Consider the following 19325-nt stretch of genomic DNA (forward strand, 5'->3'; position numbering starts at 1 on the left):
ATTCCTATGGGGAAATCGTGCATGAGCACGTACGACCAGCTCACCACTGACTTGGAGTGCAGTAATGAGCAAAATTTTGCTCTACGCTCACTTCTTGTCTTTTAACGATGGGTTTAGAAAAACCTGTAATACCAGCACTGCAGGTAAGTGAGCAATTGCACAAAACTGCTCGTTAGCACCGCATAGCCTCTAACGCAAAACTCGTAATCTAGCCGATAGTTTGTCCACTGCCCCAAATATACAGGATTGCATCCAGACTGACCTTAAAACAATCTACATAGTGATTGGTTGATCATTTATACTTGTCCCTAAATAGCCACAAGAGATAGAATACAAACCAATGCATATGTAGATAACAAAATGGCAGTTTTATCATCTCTCATTTTTAAACTCTATGAAGTAAAATAAAATATACATAGTTACTTGAATGTCTCTTTAGCTTCTTCTAACACTCTGCTTCAGTTATGTTTCGTTATTTCAGGCCTTCTCTGAGGAAGGAACCAAAAAGAGAATGCATATTCAAGAGGGATATTATAATGTTTAAAGGGACACTGAACCCAAATTGTTTCTTTCGTCATTCAGATAGAGCATGCAATTTTAAGCAGCTTTCTAATTTTCTCCTAGTATCAATTTTTCTTCTTTCTCTTGCTATTTTTATTTGAAAAAGAAAGTCCAGAACACTGGATAGCACTTGTTTATTGGTGGATGAATTTATCCAGCAATCAGCAAGAACAACCCAGGTTGTTCACAAAAATGGGCCGGCATCTAAACTTACATTCTTGCTTTTCAAATAAAGATACCAAGAGACTGAAGAACATGTGATAATAGGAGTAAATTAGAAAGTTGCTTAAAATTGCATGCTCTATCTGAATCACAAAAGAAAAAAATTGGGTTCAGTGTCCCTTTAAGGATAACTAGTGTTCGCTTGGCACTATACTAGATCTAGACCTGTCCCTAACTAAATTTATCATAGGAAAACAATCCTCTAGTTTACATCCTAATTGAATACACTGCAGTGAATAAAAAGTTACAGTATTTAATTATGTGGCACATTATTTATCTTGGATACTTAACAAACAAACCAAAAAAATCATAAAAGGTTCCTTCTGTCTTCCGAAGAAATAGAGTATAAAATATCTTAAATATTCAAGAGAATTTTTACCTTATGTACCACTGATTTTTATTTGTTAGCATTCTACCCAATACATGATTCATTCTGTTGTATATTAAGGGCACATAGCAGGTTATGCATTAGCCCTCTGACTTTGTTAAACATCCCTGTTTCGCTAAAGATTTTGTGTTTGTTATATACTGTAGCTCTGCATAACCATTTGACAGCACCTTCTAATAAAGCAGTCTGAGATCTAGACCCTACAAACCTCAGTTATCACAGGGTGTTAAAACAATGACTTGGTAAAAGACAGATGAGATTGCAGATTGTTACTCATACCAAGAAATAACACAATAAAAATGAAAACAATGTAGATACTAATACATGTTGGGGCCGATTTATCAAGCTCTGTATGGAGCTTGATGCCCCTGTTTCTAAAGACCACTGCTCCGTAACTTGTCCGCCTGCTCTGAGGCCGCAGATAGAAATCAACCCGATCTAATAAGATCGGGTTGATTGACACTCCCTGCTAGCGACCGATTGGTCGTGAATCTGCTGGGAGCGGCATTGCACCAGCAGTTCACAATAGTGCAATGATAAATGCCGACAGCGTATGCTGTCGGCATTTATTGATGTGCAGCGGACATGATATGCTACATTGTATCATGTCCGCTCGCACTATAATAAATATACCCCAATATCTTAATGAGATGTGTCGCCAAACATAACCATTTAAAATTTGAAGTAAAAACAGTAAAAATGTCTGGTTTGCATTATTTAATATTTAATCACTAATATTAAACTTACTGGGCAGCAGAATGTTTTTCTATTTATTTTTATAAGATCAAAAGCCAAAAAACACATCTGATCTCTTTTACTTTACACAGTAAACATTTGCCTAAGAAGGAAATTAGTAGTTTTATCTTAGTTGTTTGTAGTTAGTTATAACTTTCTGGATGACCTGATTTAAAATTTTCCCAAACAACTTACCCTCATCTAATTCTACTGTGATGACTTTGAACTTGAGTACATGACCTGTTAGCCCTTAGATAGTATTTTATTTTACATTTATATCAAAATTCCAGATTTCTTGCTTCAATCTTCCTATGTTCCAAAACATCTCATCTTGATTTAATTTGTTATGAATAAAGTTTGTTCTTTCTTTATTTTTCTTTCTTTCTCTCTTATATGTATGCTACATTATACATATAAACATATTTAATTCTCTTTACACAGATGTAGTCTTAAAGAAACAGTCTACTCCAGAATTGTTATTGTTTAAAAAGATAAATAACCCCTTTATTAACCATTCCCTAGTTTTGCATAACCAACCCAGTTATATTAATATACTGTTTACCTCAGCGATTATTTTTTATTTAGTCCTCTGCAAACTTCCCACTTATTTCAGTTATTTTGATATACTTGCTTTTTAGCCAGTCAGTGCTGATTCATAAATAACTCCACAGGCGTGAGCACAATGTTATCTATATGCACACAAGAATTAGCTCTGTTTAGCTGTGAAAAACTGTCAAAATGCACTGAGATAAGAGGCAACCTTCAAGGGCTGAGAAGTTAGCATATGAGCCTACCTAGGTTTAACCTTTAACAAAAATTACCAAGAGAACAAAGCACATTTGATGATAAAAGTAAATTGAAAAGTTGTTTCAAATTGAATGCCCTATCTGAATCATGAAAGTTTATTTTTGACTAGACTGTCCCTTTAATGTAGTATTTTTGTTGCTTTTAACATTTTTTTTTATAACTATAATCAATACAGTCTACCTACAGTTAAGTAGAACATTTTCCACATACCGTGAACATCAATGGTGATAAGTGCTCCAAGGGTAATCCGTTCCATTTTTGTCAGTTTTCCTCTCACTAAATTGACTATTTCTTCAATTTGCTCACTACATTGTTTCAGATAGGTTTGCAATCCCCCTTTTTGCAGAATAGCCTGAGCAAGAAGAAAACAGCAGGAAAGCCATATATTGTAAGTATTGTGTCATATATTTGAACACATTTAATTTGATTCTTTCTTTTCTACCTTTGAAAAAGCTTATGAATAAAATGTGCTTCATAAATCACAAAGGACACTTGTGTATGCTAACAGAATATATTACTTTAGAGTACCACAGTTTTTAGTTTTCATAAGAAACTTGGTAACTGTTTTACTAGATAGATAGATTTTAATTCACTTATCTGATTTGAAATAAACTATCTCAATCACATACTTTTAAAGGACCAGTAAATACAGTTTATTTGCATAACCTACAAATGCATGATAAAAAGACAATTCAATAGCACTTTGGGGCATATGTATCAAGCTCCGAATGGAGCTTGATGCCCCGTGTTTCTGGCGAGCCTTCAGACTCGCCAGAAACAGCAGTTATGAAGCAGCGGTCACAAAGACCGCTGCTCCATAACCCTGTCCGCCTGCTCTGAGCAGGTGGACAGACATCGCCGGAAATCAACACGATCGGGTTGATTGACACCCCCTGCTGGTGGCAGGATTGGCCGCGAGTCTGCAGGGGACGGCGTTGCACCAGCAGCTCTTGTGAGCTGCTGGTGCAATGCTGAATACGGCAAGCGTATTGCTCGCGGTATTTAGCGATGTCTGTCGGACCTGATCCGCACTGTCGGATCAGGTCCGACAGACATTGATAACTAGAGGCCTTAGTATGAACTTCAAATGAGCAGTAGAATTTTTTTTCTGACAAATGTCGGTTATGTCTATTTCAACTTCCCCTCTATCATGTGACAGCTACCAGCCTTTCACAAATGCATATATGTATATTCTGTGAATTCTTGCACATGCTCAGTAGGAACTGTTGACTCAGAAAGTGTAAATATAAAAAGACTATGCACATTTTGTTAATGTTAATGTTAAAGTAAAATTGGAAAGTTGTCTAAAATTGCATGTTTTATCTAAATCATAAAAGTTTAATTTTGACTTGAGTGTCCCTTTAAATATTTTAATACTTTTAATATTTTATGTAAACATATGTCAGCAGAATACAAATACAAGATTTATTACAATTTATGTCACTTTATATAGGATGGGTTTTTTCATTGTTCATGTCGGAATGTTGTCCTGATTCAACATGCAATGTCACCATGTCCAGAATGTAGCTTTAGTAATGTTTCCTGTATAGAAATATACACCTAGATTTAGAGTTTTGCGGCCAAAGGGGTGCGTTAGCTACGCGTGTTTTTTTTCTAGCGCTGCTTCTAAACAACGCTGGTATTTAGAGTTCTCTGAAGGGCTGCGTTAGGCTCCAAAAAGGGAGCGTACAGGCATATTTACCGCCACTTCAACTCTCAATACCAGCATTGCTTACGGTAGCGGCTAGCTGGAAAAACGTGCTTGTGCACGATTCCCCCATAGGAAACAATGGGGCAGTTTGGGCTGAAAAAAAACCTAACACCTGCAAAAAAGCAGCGTTCAGCTCCTAACGCAGCCCCATTGTTTCCTATGGGGAAACAGTTTCTAAGTCTGCACCTAACACCCTACCATGAACCCCGAGTCTAAACACCCCTAACCTTACACTTATTAACCCCTTATCTGCCGCCTCCGCTATCGCTGACACCTGCATTATATTATTAACCCCTAATCTGCCGCTCCGGACACCGCCAAAACCTAAATTATCCCTATGAACCCCTAATCTGCTGCCCCTAACACCACCGACCCCTATATTATATTTATTAACACCTAATCTGCCCCCCCACGTCGCCGCTACCTTACCTACACCTATTAACCCCTAATCTGCCGACCGGACCTCGGCGCTACTATAATAAATGTATTAACCCCTAAACCGCCACTCTCCCGCCTCGCAAACCCTATAATAAATAGTATTAACCCCTAATCTGCCCTCCCTAACATCGCCGCCACCTAACTTCAAGTATTAACCCCTAATCTGCCAACCGGACCTCGCCGCTACTCTAATAAATGTATTAACCCCTAAAGCTAAGTCTAACCCTAACCCTAACACCCCCCTAAGTTAAAATCAATTTTAATCTAACGAAATTAATTAAATATTATTAACTAAAGTCTTCCTTTTTAAAGCTAAATACTTACCTGTAAAATAAACCCTAATATAGCTACAATATAATGAATAATTATATTGTAGCTATTTTAGGATTTATATTTATTTTACAGGCAACTTTGTATTTATTTAAACTAGGTACAATAGCTATTAAATAGTTATTTACTATTTAATAGCTACCTAGTTAACCCCTTAATGACCGGACCATTTTTCAATTTTCTTACCCTTAATGACAATGGCTATTTTTACATTTCTGCGGTGTTTGTGTTTAGCTGTAATTTCCCTCTTACTCATTTACTGTACCCACACATATTATATACCGTTTTTCTCGCCATTAAATGGACTTTCTAAGGATACCCTTATTTTCATCATATCTTATAATTTCCTATAAAAAAAATATAAAATATGAGGAAAAAATTGAAAAAAACACACTTTTTCTAACTTTGACCCCCAAAATCTGTTACACATCTACAATCACCAAAAAACACCTATGCTAAATAGTTTCTAAATTTTGTCCTGAGTTTAGAAATACCCAATGTTTACATGTTCTTTACTTTTTTTGCAAGTTATAGGGCCATAAATACAAGTAGCACTTTGCTATTTCCAAACAACTTTTTTTCAAAATTAGCGCTAGTTACATTGGAACCCTGATATCTGTCAGGAATACCTGAATATCCCTTGACATGTATATATTTTTTTTTAGAAGACAACCCAAAGTATTGATCTAGGCCCATTTTGGTATATTTCATGCCACCATTTCACCGCCAAATGTCATCAAATAAAAAAAAAAGTTCACTTTTTCCCAAATTTTGTCACAAACTTTAGGTTTCCCACTGAAATTATTTACAAACAGCTTCTGCAATTAAGGCACAAATGGTTGTAAATGCTTCTTTGGGATCCCCTTTGTTCAGAAATAGCAGACTTATATGGCTTTGGCATTGCTTTTTGGTAATTAGAAGGCCACTAAATGCTGCTGCGCACCACACGTAAATTATGCCCAGCAGTGAAGGGGTTAATTAGGTAGGTTGTAGGGAGCTTGCAGGGTTAATTTTAGCTTTAGGGTAGAGATCAGCCTCCCACCTGACACATCCCACCCCCTGATCCCTCCCAAACAGTTCTCTTCCCTCCCCCACCCCACAATTGTCCCCGCCATCTTAAGTACTGGCAGAAAGTCTGCCAGTACTAAATAAAAGGAGTTTTTCTTTTTTTTAATAAAAAAAAATAAAATGTTTTAGCTGTGATGGACCCCTGCCTTAGCCCCAACCTCCATGATCCCCCCCCCAGCTCTCTAACCCTCTCCCCTACCTAATTGCCGCCATCTTGGGTACTGGCAGCTGTCTGCCAGTACCCAATTTGCCCCAAAAACAAGTGTTTTTTTTTATCTTTTTTGCAATTTTTAATGTTTTCTGTAGTGTAGCAGCCCCCCACAATACCCCAACCCCCTCCCAGATCCTTTTATATTTATTTTTTTTAATTCTTTTTTCCCCCCCTCTTCCCTCCTCATTGGTGTCAGTGGTCAGCTAATCGCGCACGCGCGCCCCCGCACGCTCCCGGCGTGCACATTGCACTTACAGGAACCGGATGCCGGGTAGCGATGGGCTGCCCACCCGCCTCCCTGTTATGCTCCCACCCACCAACGAACCGGCACCATCGCTACCGGTGCAGAGAGGGCCACAGAGTGGCTCTCTCTGCATCGGAGTCTTCTGAAAAGGTATTGCAGGATGCCTCCATATGGAGGCATCACTGCAATACCCTGAGAGCTGCTGGAAGCGATTGCGATCGCTTCCAGCACTCTCTTAGACAACTGACGTACCAGGTACGTCTATTGTCATTAACTGGTTGTTAATGCATGACGTACCTGGTACGTCAGTTGTCATTAAGGGGTTAAAATAATTACAAAATTACCTGTAAAATAAATCCTAACCTAAGTTACAATTAAACCTAACACTACACCATCAATAAATAAATTAAATCAATTAACTACAATTACCTACAATTAAATAAACTAAACTAAATTACAAAAAACAAACAAACACTATATTACAAAAAATAAAAAAAGATTACAAGAATGTTAAGCTAATTACACGTACTCTAAGCCCCCTAATAAAATAACAAAGCCCCCCAAAATAAAAAAATGTCCCTACCCTAATCTAAATTAAAAAAGTTAACAGCTCTATTACCTTACCAGCCCTTAAAAGGGCTTTTTGCGGGGCATGCCCCAAAGAAATCAGCTCTTTTGCCTGTAAAAAAACGCAATACCACCCCCCAACATTACAACCCACCACCCACATACCCCTACTCTAACCCAAACCCCCCTTAAATAAACCTAACACTACCCCCCTGAAGATCTCCCTACCTTGAGCCGTGTTCACCCAGCCGGGCACCGATGGACCAAAAGAGGGCATCCGGAGCGGCAGAAGTCTTCATTCTATCCGGGCAGAAGAGGACATCCGGACCGGTAGACATCTTCATCCAAGCGGCATCTTCTATCTTCATCCATCCGGAGCGGAGCCATCTTCTTCCAGCCGACGCGGATCCATCCTTCTTCCATGACGCCTACTCGCCAAATGAAGGTTCCTTTAAATGACGTCATCCAAGATGGCGTCCCTCGAATTCCGATTGACTGATAGGATTCTATCAGCCAATCGGAATTAAGGTAGGAAAAATCTGATTGGCTGATCAGCCAATCAGATTCAAGTTCAATCCGATTGGCTGATCCAATCAGCCAATCAGATTGAGCTTGCATTCTATTGACTGTTCCGATCAAAAATAATGCAATTTATTACAGCATTCTTATAAATGTACAAGTAATATGGTTGTCACATAATAATACAAAATAGAAAAATAGGAAAAAAAGTGAGAAGAAAATCCATTATTTTTCCACATCCTTTACCAAAAAAAAAGTAATAGAAAATTCTACAAGCGTAATTTTATAGGTTACAGATTATTTTATGCCAAATACAACAATAAAATAAAAGATAGGCTGAGGATGGGGAAGGGGGTTTAAAAAATAGTATCCGCAATGTAGGTGAAGAAATGTTTAAAATAGTGTTTAAAAATGATGTTTAAAATTACAAAATTTATTCCACACAATTGTTAAAAATATTCAAAGATGTCAGTGAACTTCTCATAAGACATATACAATGTTAAAAAATCATGGATCCGTGTTACAATAACAAGAAAATAAAAAATAATACAAATAAACAAATACACTTGGAGAATGGATGATAAAGGAATAACCTAATGTGCCGGGTGTTCTATTGTAGAGGGTGCACTTTGGTTTAGTCCGAATTGCAGTAAATGCTCTTAGGTTGTATATGGTTGGTCTTTATCCAAAATTAAGTGGCAAAAGTTAATGTCTTAGTCAGTGTCCAATTGAAAAAAAATATATCCAGTGCTTGAAAAAATGTGAAAAAATGTGATCACTTGGTGTAATAAAAATGATGGAAAAAATATATAATAAAAAATAAAATAAAAACATAGTGACCTTGCAAAAAATAATTTAAAAAGTGGAAATCCTCCAAAAGTGTGTAGAAAAATAAGTATTATCAAAAAAACATTTCAAATGCTGAGTGTCTGTAAATCCAAAGTGTCCAATGTGATGTGGTGATTTCTGTGCAATGGAATCAAGTCTTGATAAAGGCCAGGAGTACATGGCCGAAACGCGTCAACTGATTTGAGTTTTTTCACAACTTAATTTGTTTGTATCGCATCAACACTGAGTCACTTCTCCATTGCACAGAAATCACCACATCACATTGGACACTTTGGATTTACAGACACTCAGCATTTGAAATGTTTTTTGATAATACTTATTTTTCTACACACTTTTGGAGGATTTCCACTTTTTAAATTATTTTTTGCAAGGTCACTATTTTTTTATTTTATTTTTTATTATATATTTTTTCCATCATTTTTATTACACCAAGTGATCACATTTTTTCACATTTTTTCAAGCACTGGATATATTTTTTTCAATTGGACACTGACTAAGACACTAACTTTTGCCACTTAATTTTGGATAAAGACCAACCATATACAACCTAAGAGCATTTGCTGCAATTCGGACTAAACCAAAGTGCACCCTCTACAATAGGACACTCGGCACATTAGGTTATTCCTTTATCATCCGTTCTCCAAGTGTATTTGTTTATTTGTATTATTTTTTATTTTCTTGTTATTGTAACATGGATCCATGATTTTTTAACATTGTATATGTCTTATGAGAAGTTCACTGACATCTTTGAATATTTTTAACAATTGTGTGGAATAAATTTCATAATTTTAAACATAATTTTTAAACACTATTTTAAACATCTCTTCACTTATAAATTGCCACCTACATTGCGGATACTATTTTTTAAACCCCCTTCCCCATCCTCAGCCTATCTGGCGCTCACCTCCACTTCCTATCGATTTATCTTCACATTGGGTCCACTAGGGTACCCGCTGAGGAGAGCTAGAGGTATTCCCTATCCCTTTTCCCTAATCTGTTTTTTGCGCAGGATATACATCCCATCTCTCAATAAAATAAAAGATGCTAGTGCCAATTTAATTTACTTAATGATATATTGGATTTTGTTTTTATCACTCTACCTTTGAAGTCTCCATTGTCCATTGCACTATGCTGGAAGCCAAGACAACCTGGCCTGGCCATTGTAGGGCCCACTGTTTCCTTGGACTTTCTCCATAAGCAACGATGGACTGAATCATGACTTCATGAAGAGATGTCTTCATAGCCTTCTCCACCTAGAAGTAAAATTATAAAAATACATTAATCAACTTTGAAACATTCCTACAAACAGTAATCACTTATATCCACACTGTTGGTATTTTCACTGTAATTCAAATATTAAAGGGACACAAACCCCCATTTTTTTCTTTCAGGATTTAGAAAGACCTTGCAATTTTAAACAACTTTCCAATTTACTTCTATTTTCTAATTTGATTCATTCTCTTGATATCCTTTGTTTTAAAGCATAAATTGGCTCAGTAGCTGCTGAATGGTGGCTGCACATAGATGCCTTGTGTGATTGGCTCACCCATGTGCATTGCTATTTCTTCAACAAAGGATATCTGAAGAATGAAGCAAATTAAATAATAAAAGTAAATTGGAATGCTGTTTAAAATGATATTCTCTATCAGAATCGTGAAAGAAAATTTTTGAAATGCAGGTACCTTTAAAGAATTAAATTAAAATGAATATTTTCTATTTGGAATTGGACAATTTAACTAAAACAATCTGCAAAGAAAGAAAAATAATATTTATGTATGAGTCAAATACATTTTGACATTTTGTACAATTATAATATTTCACGTATAAACAGAAACTGAAAAATGAATACACGCCGTTATTTTAATCCAACATTAGCACATATGTATTTAATTTCAGGTGGAAATTCGATATATTACATAATATTGTTTATCATATATTTATAAAAGCAATATACACTACATTGCATTCTCTATAAAATGTTTTACTTTTACTAATACAATTTGTTATAATGTACTATATATTAATGAAATGTGCTATTTTTCCATATATTAAGACACAGTCCTAAAATAAGGTAGGTGCGCACCCTGTAGGATTCTGAACAGTCTGCAAATAATTGCTTGATCAGTAATATATCTATTCTTATTTAATTACCCATAGAAAATGAGTTTGAGTAAGCATAATCAATAGGCTTTTTAAAAGGTGTGTCCTTAGAGTTAAAAACAATTCTAACAAAGGGAGAATTTAGATGTTTTTTAAACATTTAGGCACATACCCTATGGAATGTGCTCTTTGTAACAGTATTCTATGGCATTTGCTGTAATACTGGGTACCATCAATATCCTGTTTATATATATATATATATATATATGTATATATATATATACACAGTGGAGGCTCCTCCATATGTGCACTGTCGCACGTGAACCCCCAGGGGGCAGAGGAGGGGGGGGGGAAATGAGCAGGGAAAAAAAAAATGAGAAAAAAAAAATTATGAAAAATTTTAATTTTATTTTTTATTTATATTATTTAATATTATATTTATTACTGCTGCTGCTTTACTGGCACTTAGCTATAGTATAGCCTGCCCTACCCTATCTAAATCATCACTCAGACCCACTCAGAGTCAGTTCAGTAAACAGAACAGACACAACTTTTATTATCATCAGGCTCAGGCAGGAGGCAGGAGCTAGGACCGGGTGGACTACTCAGTGTGTGCTGACGTCCGTGACGTCACACCACACACCACACCACGGCGCTCGTCGCACTGCCTGAGCCCTGAGGCTGACTGATGCTGATTGACAGACAGTAACGGCAGGCTGAGGCTCCAGTCCCCACCCCCCACTCGCACGTGCGGTAAGGAGCTCTATATGCCTGCACAGTGATCGCAATGTATTCACTGTGCAGGCGTAGCTCCTCCCCAGCCGTCATGCCTATAGAGGCATAATCGCACAGGCTGAACTGTGCGGTCGTTTCAGCCTGTGCTCTGTCTCCTCCCCCAGCCTATTGATCCGGACTTTGACTCTCTGTGATAGGCTCTGGCTCACACGTGATGGCCCCCACGAGGCTCCTCCCGGCTCAACGGCGCGAAAATCTTTGTGGAGATAGCCGTTGAGCTGAGAGGAGTGTTTTGCATAGAGCTCTGTCTCACTGTGCAAAAATTGTTTAAAATTAACAAAACGATTTATTTTTTGCTGCCTGCTGGCAGCCATCAACATCAACAACAGTCAATATTTGCTTTTGCTGCTGCTGTCAGTGTGCAAATAGCCAGGAGGCTAATAGACAGATAGACTATAGTTAGAACTTAAAGTTAGCCATTATAATTATTCATTACATTAGGCTTAGGGCAGGCTAGCTTAGCTTAGCAAATTAGTTTAGAACTGCTACTAGATTCACAGTCAGTCACTAGTCTAGTAGTATTCTGAATTTCTAGTATTCTATTCTATATAGAACTTGAAGATAGTTAATTTATACTAGTAATATATTATATTAGTTCAGTAAGTTTGTGGGCAGATATTTTAATGATTTTTGCTGCAGGCCTGCAGTTTTTTATATAGAGTAACAGTGAGTTGTGTCTTGAACTACTAGTGTTTAAAAAAAAAAAAAACTTTTTTTTTCAACTTGTAATTTAAACAACAGATACAGTCTGAGTCTGAGATTGCTTTTTAGATAGAGTAACTTGAGTTGAGTCTAAGTTGAACTTGAATTAGTGTTAAAAAAAAAACATATTTATTTTTCTACTTGTAAATTAATTTAAACAACAGATACAGTCTGAGTCTGAGATTGCTTTTTAAATAGAGTAACTTGAGTTGAGTCTTAAACTTGAACTAGTGTTTAAAAAAAAACATATTTATTTTTCTACTTGTAATTTAAACAACAGATACAGTCTGAGTCTGAGATTGCTTTTTATATAGAGTAACTTGAGACTGAGTTGAGTCTTGCAGGCCCATTTATCAAGCTCCGTATGGAGCTTGAAGGGCCGTGTTTCTGGCGAGTCTTCAGACTCGCCAGAAACACAACTTATGAAGCAGCGGTCTAAAGACCGCTGCTCCATAACCCTGTCCGCCTGCTCTGAACAGGCGGACAGGAATCGCCAGACATCAACCCGATCGAATACGATCGGGTTGATTGACAGCTCCCTGCTGGCGGCCGATTGGCCGCGAGTCAGCAGGGGGCGGCGTTGCACCAGCAGCTCTTGTGAGCTGCTGGTGCAATGTTAAATGCGGAGAGCGTATTGCTCTCCGCATTTAGCGAGGTCTTGCGGACCTGATCCGCAGTGTCGGATCAGGTCCGCAAGCCCTTTGATAAATGGGCCTGTTGAACTTGAACTAGTGTTAAAAAAAAAAACATTTTTATTTTTCTACTTGTAATTTAAACAACAGATACAGTCTGAGTCTGAGATTGCTTTTTATATAGAGTAACTTGAGACTGAGTTGAGTCTTGAACTTGAACTAGTGTTAAAAAAAAAAACATTTTTATTTTTCTACTTGTAATTTAAACAACAGATACAGTCAGAGTCTAAGATTGCTTTTTATAGAGAGTAACTTGAGTTGAGTCTTGAACTTGAACTAGTGTTTAAAAAAAATCATTTTTATTTTTCTACTTGTAATTTAAACAACAGACACAGTCTGAGCCTGAGTTTAGCAAGTTTAGGAGTATACTGGACTTTTAGGGAGTTCTGTAACAATTTAGTTCAACTTCTAGTTGATATATTCTAATAGCTGCAGAGCAGCAGAGCTACCTACCTACAAGTTATATATTAGATAACAACCGCCAAACTATTAAACTATTACTTACTTCAAGTTGAGTTGTATATTTTCTAACAGCTGCAGAGCTACCTACCTACAAGTTATATATTAGATAAAAACCTCCAAAATATTAAACTATTACTTCAAGTTGAGTTGTATATTTTCTAACAGCTGCAGAGCTAACTACCTGCTACCTACAAGTTATATATTACATAACAACCGCCAAAATATTAAACTATTACTTCAAGTTGAGTTGTATATTTTCTAACAGCTGCAGAGCTACCTACCTGCTACCTACAAGTTATATATTACATAACAACCGCCAAACTATTAAACTATTACTTCAAGTTGAGTTGTATATTTTCTAACAGCTGCAGAGCTACCTACCTACAAGTTATATATTAGATAAAAACCTCCAAAATATTAAACTATTACTTCAAGTTGAGTTGTATATTTTCTAACAGCTGCAGAGCTAACTACTTGCTACCTACAAGTTATATATTACATAACAACTGCCAAAATATTAAACTATTACTTCAAGTTGAGTTGTATATTTTCTAACAGCTGCAGAGCTACCTACCTGCTACCTACAAGTTATATATTACATAACAACCGCCAAACTATTAAACTATTACTTCAAGTTGAGATGTATATTTTCTAACAGCTGCAGAGCTACCTACCTATAAGTTATATATTAGATAACAACCGCCAAACTATTAAACTATTACTTCAAGTTGAGTTGTATATTTTCTAACAGCTGCAGAGCTAACTACTTGCTACCTACAAGTTATATATTACATAACAACTGCCAAAATATTAAACTATTACTTCAAGTTGAGTTGTATATTTTCTAACAGCTGCAGAGCTACCTACCTGCTACCTACAAGTTATATATTACATAACAACCGCCAAACTATTAAACTATTACTTCAGGGGCGGAGCCTGACCACGCAGGGAGATGGTCGCACACTGAAAGGGCTCCCATCTCCCAAGCCAGTAAAAACCACTTTTTTGGCATCACAACTCTCCCTAAAACCTGCAACTAACATGGACAGAGGTTAAGGGGGATGACCGACACAAGTTAAAAGTTTGGAGCAACACGGACGAGTAAGGACTTCATACATCTGAACGACGCGGTAAAGAAGATCACGCCGCCCCAAAATAAAGGCCTTAAACTTCTGTAACACACACCGCTTGCATCCACGCTCGAACCGAGTGATAGACAGAGACGCCAGAAGGGACCCGATCGCGGGCCGACAACAACTCAGGGGATCCACTGTGACCCACAGCGATCACGCATCAGAGAGGTGAGACTTCAAGAGCGGTTCACACCGGAGGGGGTCACGGGCCATTAACTAAGCACAGAGCCTAACCGGAGGTACTATACAAAACCTAACTGCATAAGCCGGGACACAATACACCTAAGCACCCTAACATCATAGTACCTAAGGCCTAGGTGCCTGATCTAAGAGGACAATAGTGCTTGAGGCCTAATAACCACGTGGGAAGCCGCGATCACAACTTGATCGCCCCACACCACATCACACCATCCCCTCTTACCAGAAATACGAGATTAAGCAAACTCTATTTAAAAAAAAAAAAAATATATAATAATAAAAATAAAAAAGAAAAATAGGAGTTCCAAACAAAAAAAAAAAAGGGGGTATAAAAAGACATAACAAGAAGAAGATAAACAGTTGGGAGTCCCAGATCCTTTACAGCGACATCCCCTATACAGGTTTAAGCCTTGTGGGATGCCTTGCAAAAAACAAAACAAAGCAGGACATTCTGGGCCCTCCAACCCCTTAAGCCAATTCTTAAAACCTGTCGACTCCAAAACTGATTCCCCTGACGAGAATATGGCCAACAAACAAACCACTACCACAGCTCAGGTGCTACAGATAGAAACCCCACAGACACCGTATCTTACAAAAAATGACATACAGCAGTTATCTTCTAAAGAAGATATTCAGGGAGTTCTGATGGAAATGAGATCTTTATTTGGGGATTTAAGAAAGGACCTGGGCGCTCTAGACAACAGAGTACTGAAGCTGGAAGAGCACCAAGACACCATTACAGAAAAGGCTAAGCAACAAGAAGAGGATTTAAAGAGCCAGTCAGAACAAATCTTTTACTTGACAGACAAAATGGAAGACTTGGACAATAGATGTAGGCGCAACAACCTTAGGTTTAGGGGGGTCTCTGAATCAGTACATCCCCCAGCAATCGAAGGCTATTTGCAAGCTCTTTTCAAGATAATAAAAGGGGATCCCTTTGCTCAGGAGATACCAATAGAAAGGGCTCACAGGGCTCTGAGGCCTAAACCACCCTTAAAGGCCCCTCCTAGAGACATTATAGTTAAATTTCTAAGTTTCAAGGACAAGGAGGACATCCTTAAAAACGCCAGATCCAAACAACCTATATCGCACGCAGGGGAGGAAATTCAAATCTTTTCTGACCTATCCCCAGTTACCCTCCAGAAAAGACGGGAACTTTCGCACATCACTACACATCTTAGGAGACACAAGATCCCTTACCGCTGGGGGTTCCCAGTATCCATTATTGTGATTCACAATAACAAACCACTTATCTACAGACCAGGAACCGATCCAAAACTGTTCTATAGAGATCTGAATATTTTGGATAACAGGGAGCACATACCCCCCCACCTAAGGAGGGAAGACACAGCGGGACCCTCTACACCTACGGCTGAACCATCTTCAGATGAGTAGATAAAATTGCAGACTGTGTATTATTACTTGTAATTATGATTCTTCATTTTAGGAGACTGTAATTTTATTGAACTGCCCTCTATACTGCCACTATATATAATGGTGATCCTCTTTTTTCTAAGTCCAACTCATTAACAATGGACATACACCACTATTCTCCACTCCTATCATCATTTGTACCCAATGGGACACACTGAGTCCTCTTGTCTACCCCAAGAAGAAAGGGTTGTCTGGATTTATCAGCCCTCTAGAACTTTGCAATATCCAACCTCTCTAAAATGTTTTAGACACTAATGTTTAGAATTTATTGGGATAATAGCTAGGAGTATTGTTTGACAGGCGATACATACACCTTTATGATACCCCCCTCCTTCCCTCTTTCCCCCCGTTTCCTATGCATTCTCTCCCCACTCTCCTCCTACCTCCTAATTACCCTTCTCCAACCTGTCACCTCCCTTATCCTTCACTCATACTCCTTCACTCATCTCCTCCCTCTCCCCCTTCCTTCCCTATACCCTTCTTCCCCCTTCTAATCACACACTATATCAAGATGCTAAAATACTAGATAAGCATATTGTATTGAGATGTTATAAGTCATAATGAGAATAAGGTCTAAATATTTCAGGTTATAGAAACGAAATGCCTATGTTAAAAGTTTTCTATGTTATATGTCTCGTGATCTTCTAATGTTATCCCTTCCCCATAGCATCCCTAATCCTCCCTTGTCTCCCTCTCTTCTTTCCCCTTTCCATCTCTCTCACCCTTTCTCATGAATCTGATATTACCCTCCTTTATCCCACAGCCCCCCTCATAATCCTTTCCTTCTTCTCTATCTTCTCTCCTATTCTTTTACTCTCTTTTACCCCCTCACTCACTCTACCCATACTAGTCTTCACCCGCTCAACTCATCTCCCCCCCCCCACATACCCCCTCCCCCCTCTGATCCCTTCTCATCCCCCTCTTCTCTGAATAATCACGACCGCTTAGCCTTAAAATATAAATGCTAAGCCCACCGACTGGAGGTACGCCATGCTATAGCTGATACTAGGTCAAAATCCTTCAGGCCTCAGGCTCTAGGTCACTTGTTAAAATCGCTGTTTGATTTTTTCTTTTCTTGGTTGTTTAATGTTTATAAATGTCTTACTGCAAATTCTAAAAATGATATGTGATAACAGATTTCAGAAATGTATGGCATGTGATCTCTTTATCTCTTTAGCAACCCTACCTTATCCACTTCTCTAGTATACTTCTTCTCCCCTCCCTTTCTTCCTCCCCACTACCTCTCCTCCCCTACCCCTCACCTACTATCTCCTCTTCTCTTCCCCTCATGTCCTTATACCATGACTCCCCTCCTCTTCCTCCCTCTCCCTCCTTCACTCATTTTCATTTTTCTACCCCTAACGACAATATTGGCTACATTTAACTCAGCCGTGCCCCATTTTCAGAGATCTATTGTGATATTGCAAGTATCCGTTATGTAAGTTAAATGTTACAGTTTCAAGGTGTGATTGTTTTTCATTTTCATCTTTTGTTTGGCCTCCTATTATCTTGGTATTGTGTTCGTTTGTCCCCCTCCGCTGCCGGCTAAGAGTCAATTGACGCTTCCTTTCTTGGAGAGTGATTTCTTTATGGTTATTATTTACTGTGCTTGGAAGTACTACCCCTATATTGACTTTGCATACAGCAAGGTTGTCACTTTCCCTTCTCCTTTCACCAAGGTTTAATAGAGACATTTCCAAATTTGTTAATTCATCTAAAGCTTAAGTAGTATATAACCTTGGTTCTCTCTTTTCCTTAAACTCGTATCTTTCTTCTAAATCTTCTCCTAACCTCTCCTCATTCTCTGATCTATCCCTATCCCCCCCTTTTTTTTTTTTTTTTTTTTTTTTTTTTTCTCTTCCCATCCCTTCCCTTCCCCCCGAGCTTGAGCGTCAGATCCAAAATGACTCCTAAAGTCAGCAAATTTCAGGACCACTCCTTACAAATATCCACTATTAACACTAAAGGGTTAAACAACCCAGGGAAGCGATCTATCGCTTTCAGGGACCTCAACAAGCTTAATAGTCATATCCTAATGTTGCAGGAAACCCACTTCCAAAAGGGTAAAGAACCTAAATGGTACAATAAACAATACCCAGTTGCACACTTTGCATCCGGGCCAAATAAAAAAGCGGGAGTGGGAATCCTATTTCATAGATCACTACCAATTCAAATACTTCAAGTAGAAAAAGATCCAGCAGGTAGACACATACTGATCAAGGGCTCCTTGTATGGCCACCTAATAACCCTAATCAACATCTACGCCCCTAATCAGACCCAAATTGGCTTTTTCAGAAAAGTTGCCAACCTCATTCTAGATCACTCCCAGGGTGTCGTCTTCTTAGCAGGAGACTTTAATCTTTCCTTTGAGCCTCACATGGACTCCTCAAAAGGATCCTCCAAGGTTGCTACTAAGAAAATCAAAATAATCAAACATATTTTGCAGAGTCTCACACTCCATGACATATGGAGAACTTTGCATCCCCTAGAAAAGGATTATACCTTTTATTCAAACCCACACAATAGCTATACTAGAATCGATCATATATACACGGACCCCCTAGGTCTTTCCATCACGGGTGACTGCAATATTGGCCCTATCACCTGGTCTGATCATGCCCCGGTAACGTGCAGAATACTTTGGCCTGACATTCCAATCTCTCCCAAAATCTGGAGGCTAGACGACTCGCTGTTGAAAGATCCGATTTTTCTTGAATCATTACAAAAAGAAATCTCGGAATATTTCACCCTAAACTCTCTTTCATCCTGTGACAGACCCTTCTGTCAGGACTGAAGGAGTTAATTGTGTTTAGCTAAGAAACTAATTTCTAAAGACAGAGTTGCTGGCTCCAGCTATAATCTAATTAGTGCTAAGCATTCTATTGTTTGATCACCTCCAGAGAGAAAACGCCTAAGTGATAAGAAGGGCCAAGAGTGTCTTGTGGTTGAAGTGTTTAAGTAATATAATTCTATTGTATCATGTCAAAGGGCTTGTTCCCTCCATGTAATGTACAACAGTCTTTCAACCCCCATCTGGGGGGGGGGGGTGTCAAACCTGTATAAATACTAGGCATCTAGCCTTTAATAAATGTCATTCTGTTTTAAACCTGAAAACTGGCTTGGTTGTGAATTGCTGATTCCCTATGCAGGACATTGTTC

The 19325-nt window shown here is 38.1% G+C and overlaps 1 protein-coding gene across 1 annotated transcript in view; it reads right to left on the reverse strand.

Annotated features, from left to right (window-relative positions):
* LOC128664413 (dynein axonemal heavy chain 3-like) overlaps window positions 1–19325 on the reverse strand; it is a 2586207-nt gene that overhangs the window by 1841188 nt on the left and 725694 nt on the right. The window contains exons 27-28 of the mRNA XM_053719244.1: window positions 9751–9903; window positions 2924–3065 (exon numbers count right to left, since the gene is read on the reverse strand). Coding sequence (XP_053575219.1) covers window positions 2924–3065; window positions 9751–9903 — 295 coding nt within the window. The remainder of the gene's footprint in view (window positions 1–2923; window positions 3066–9750; window positions 9904–19325) is intronic.

The sequence above is a fragment of the Bombina bombina genome, chromosome 6 (genome assembly GCF_027579735.1).
Source record: "Bombina bombina isolate aBomBom1 chromosome 6, aBomBom1.pri, whole genome shotgun sequence".
NCBI lineage: Eukaryota > Metazoa > Chordata > Amphibia > Anura > Bombinatoridae > Bombina > Bombina bombina.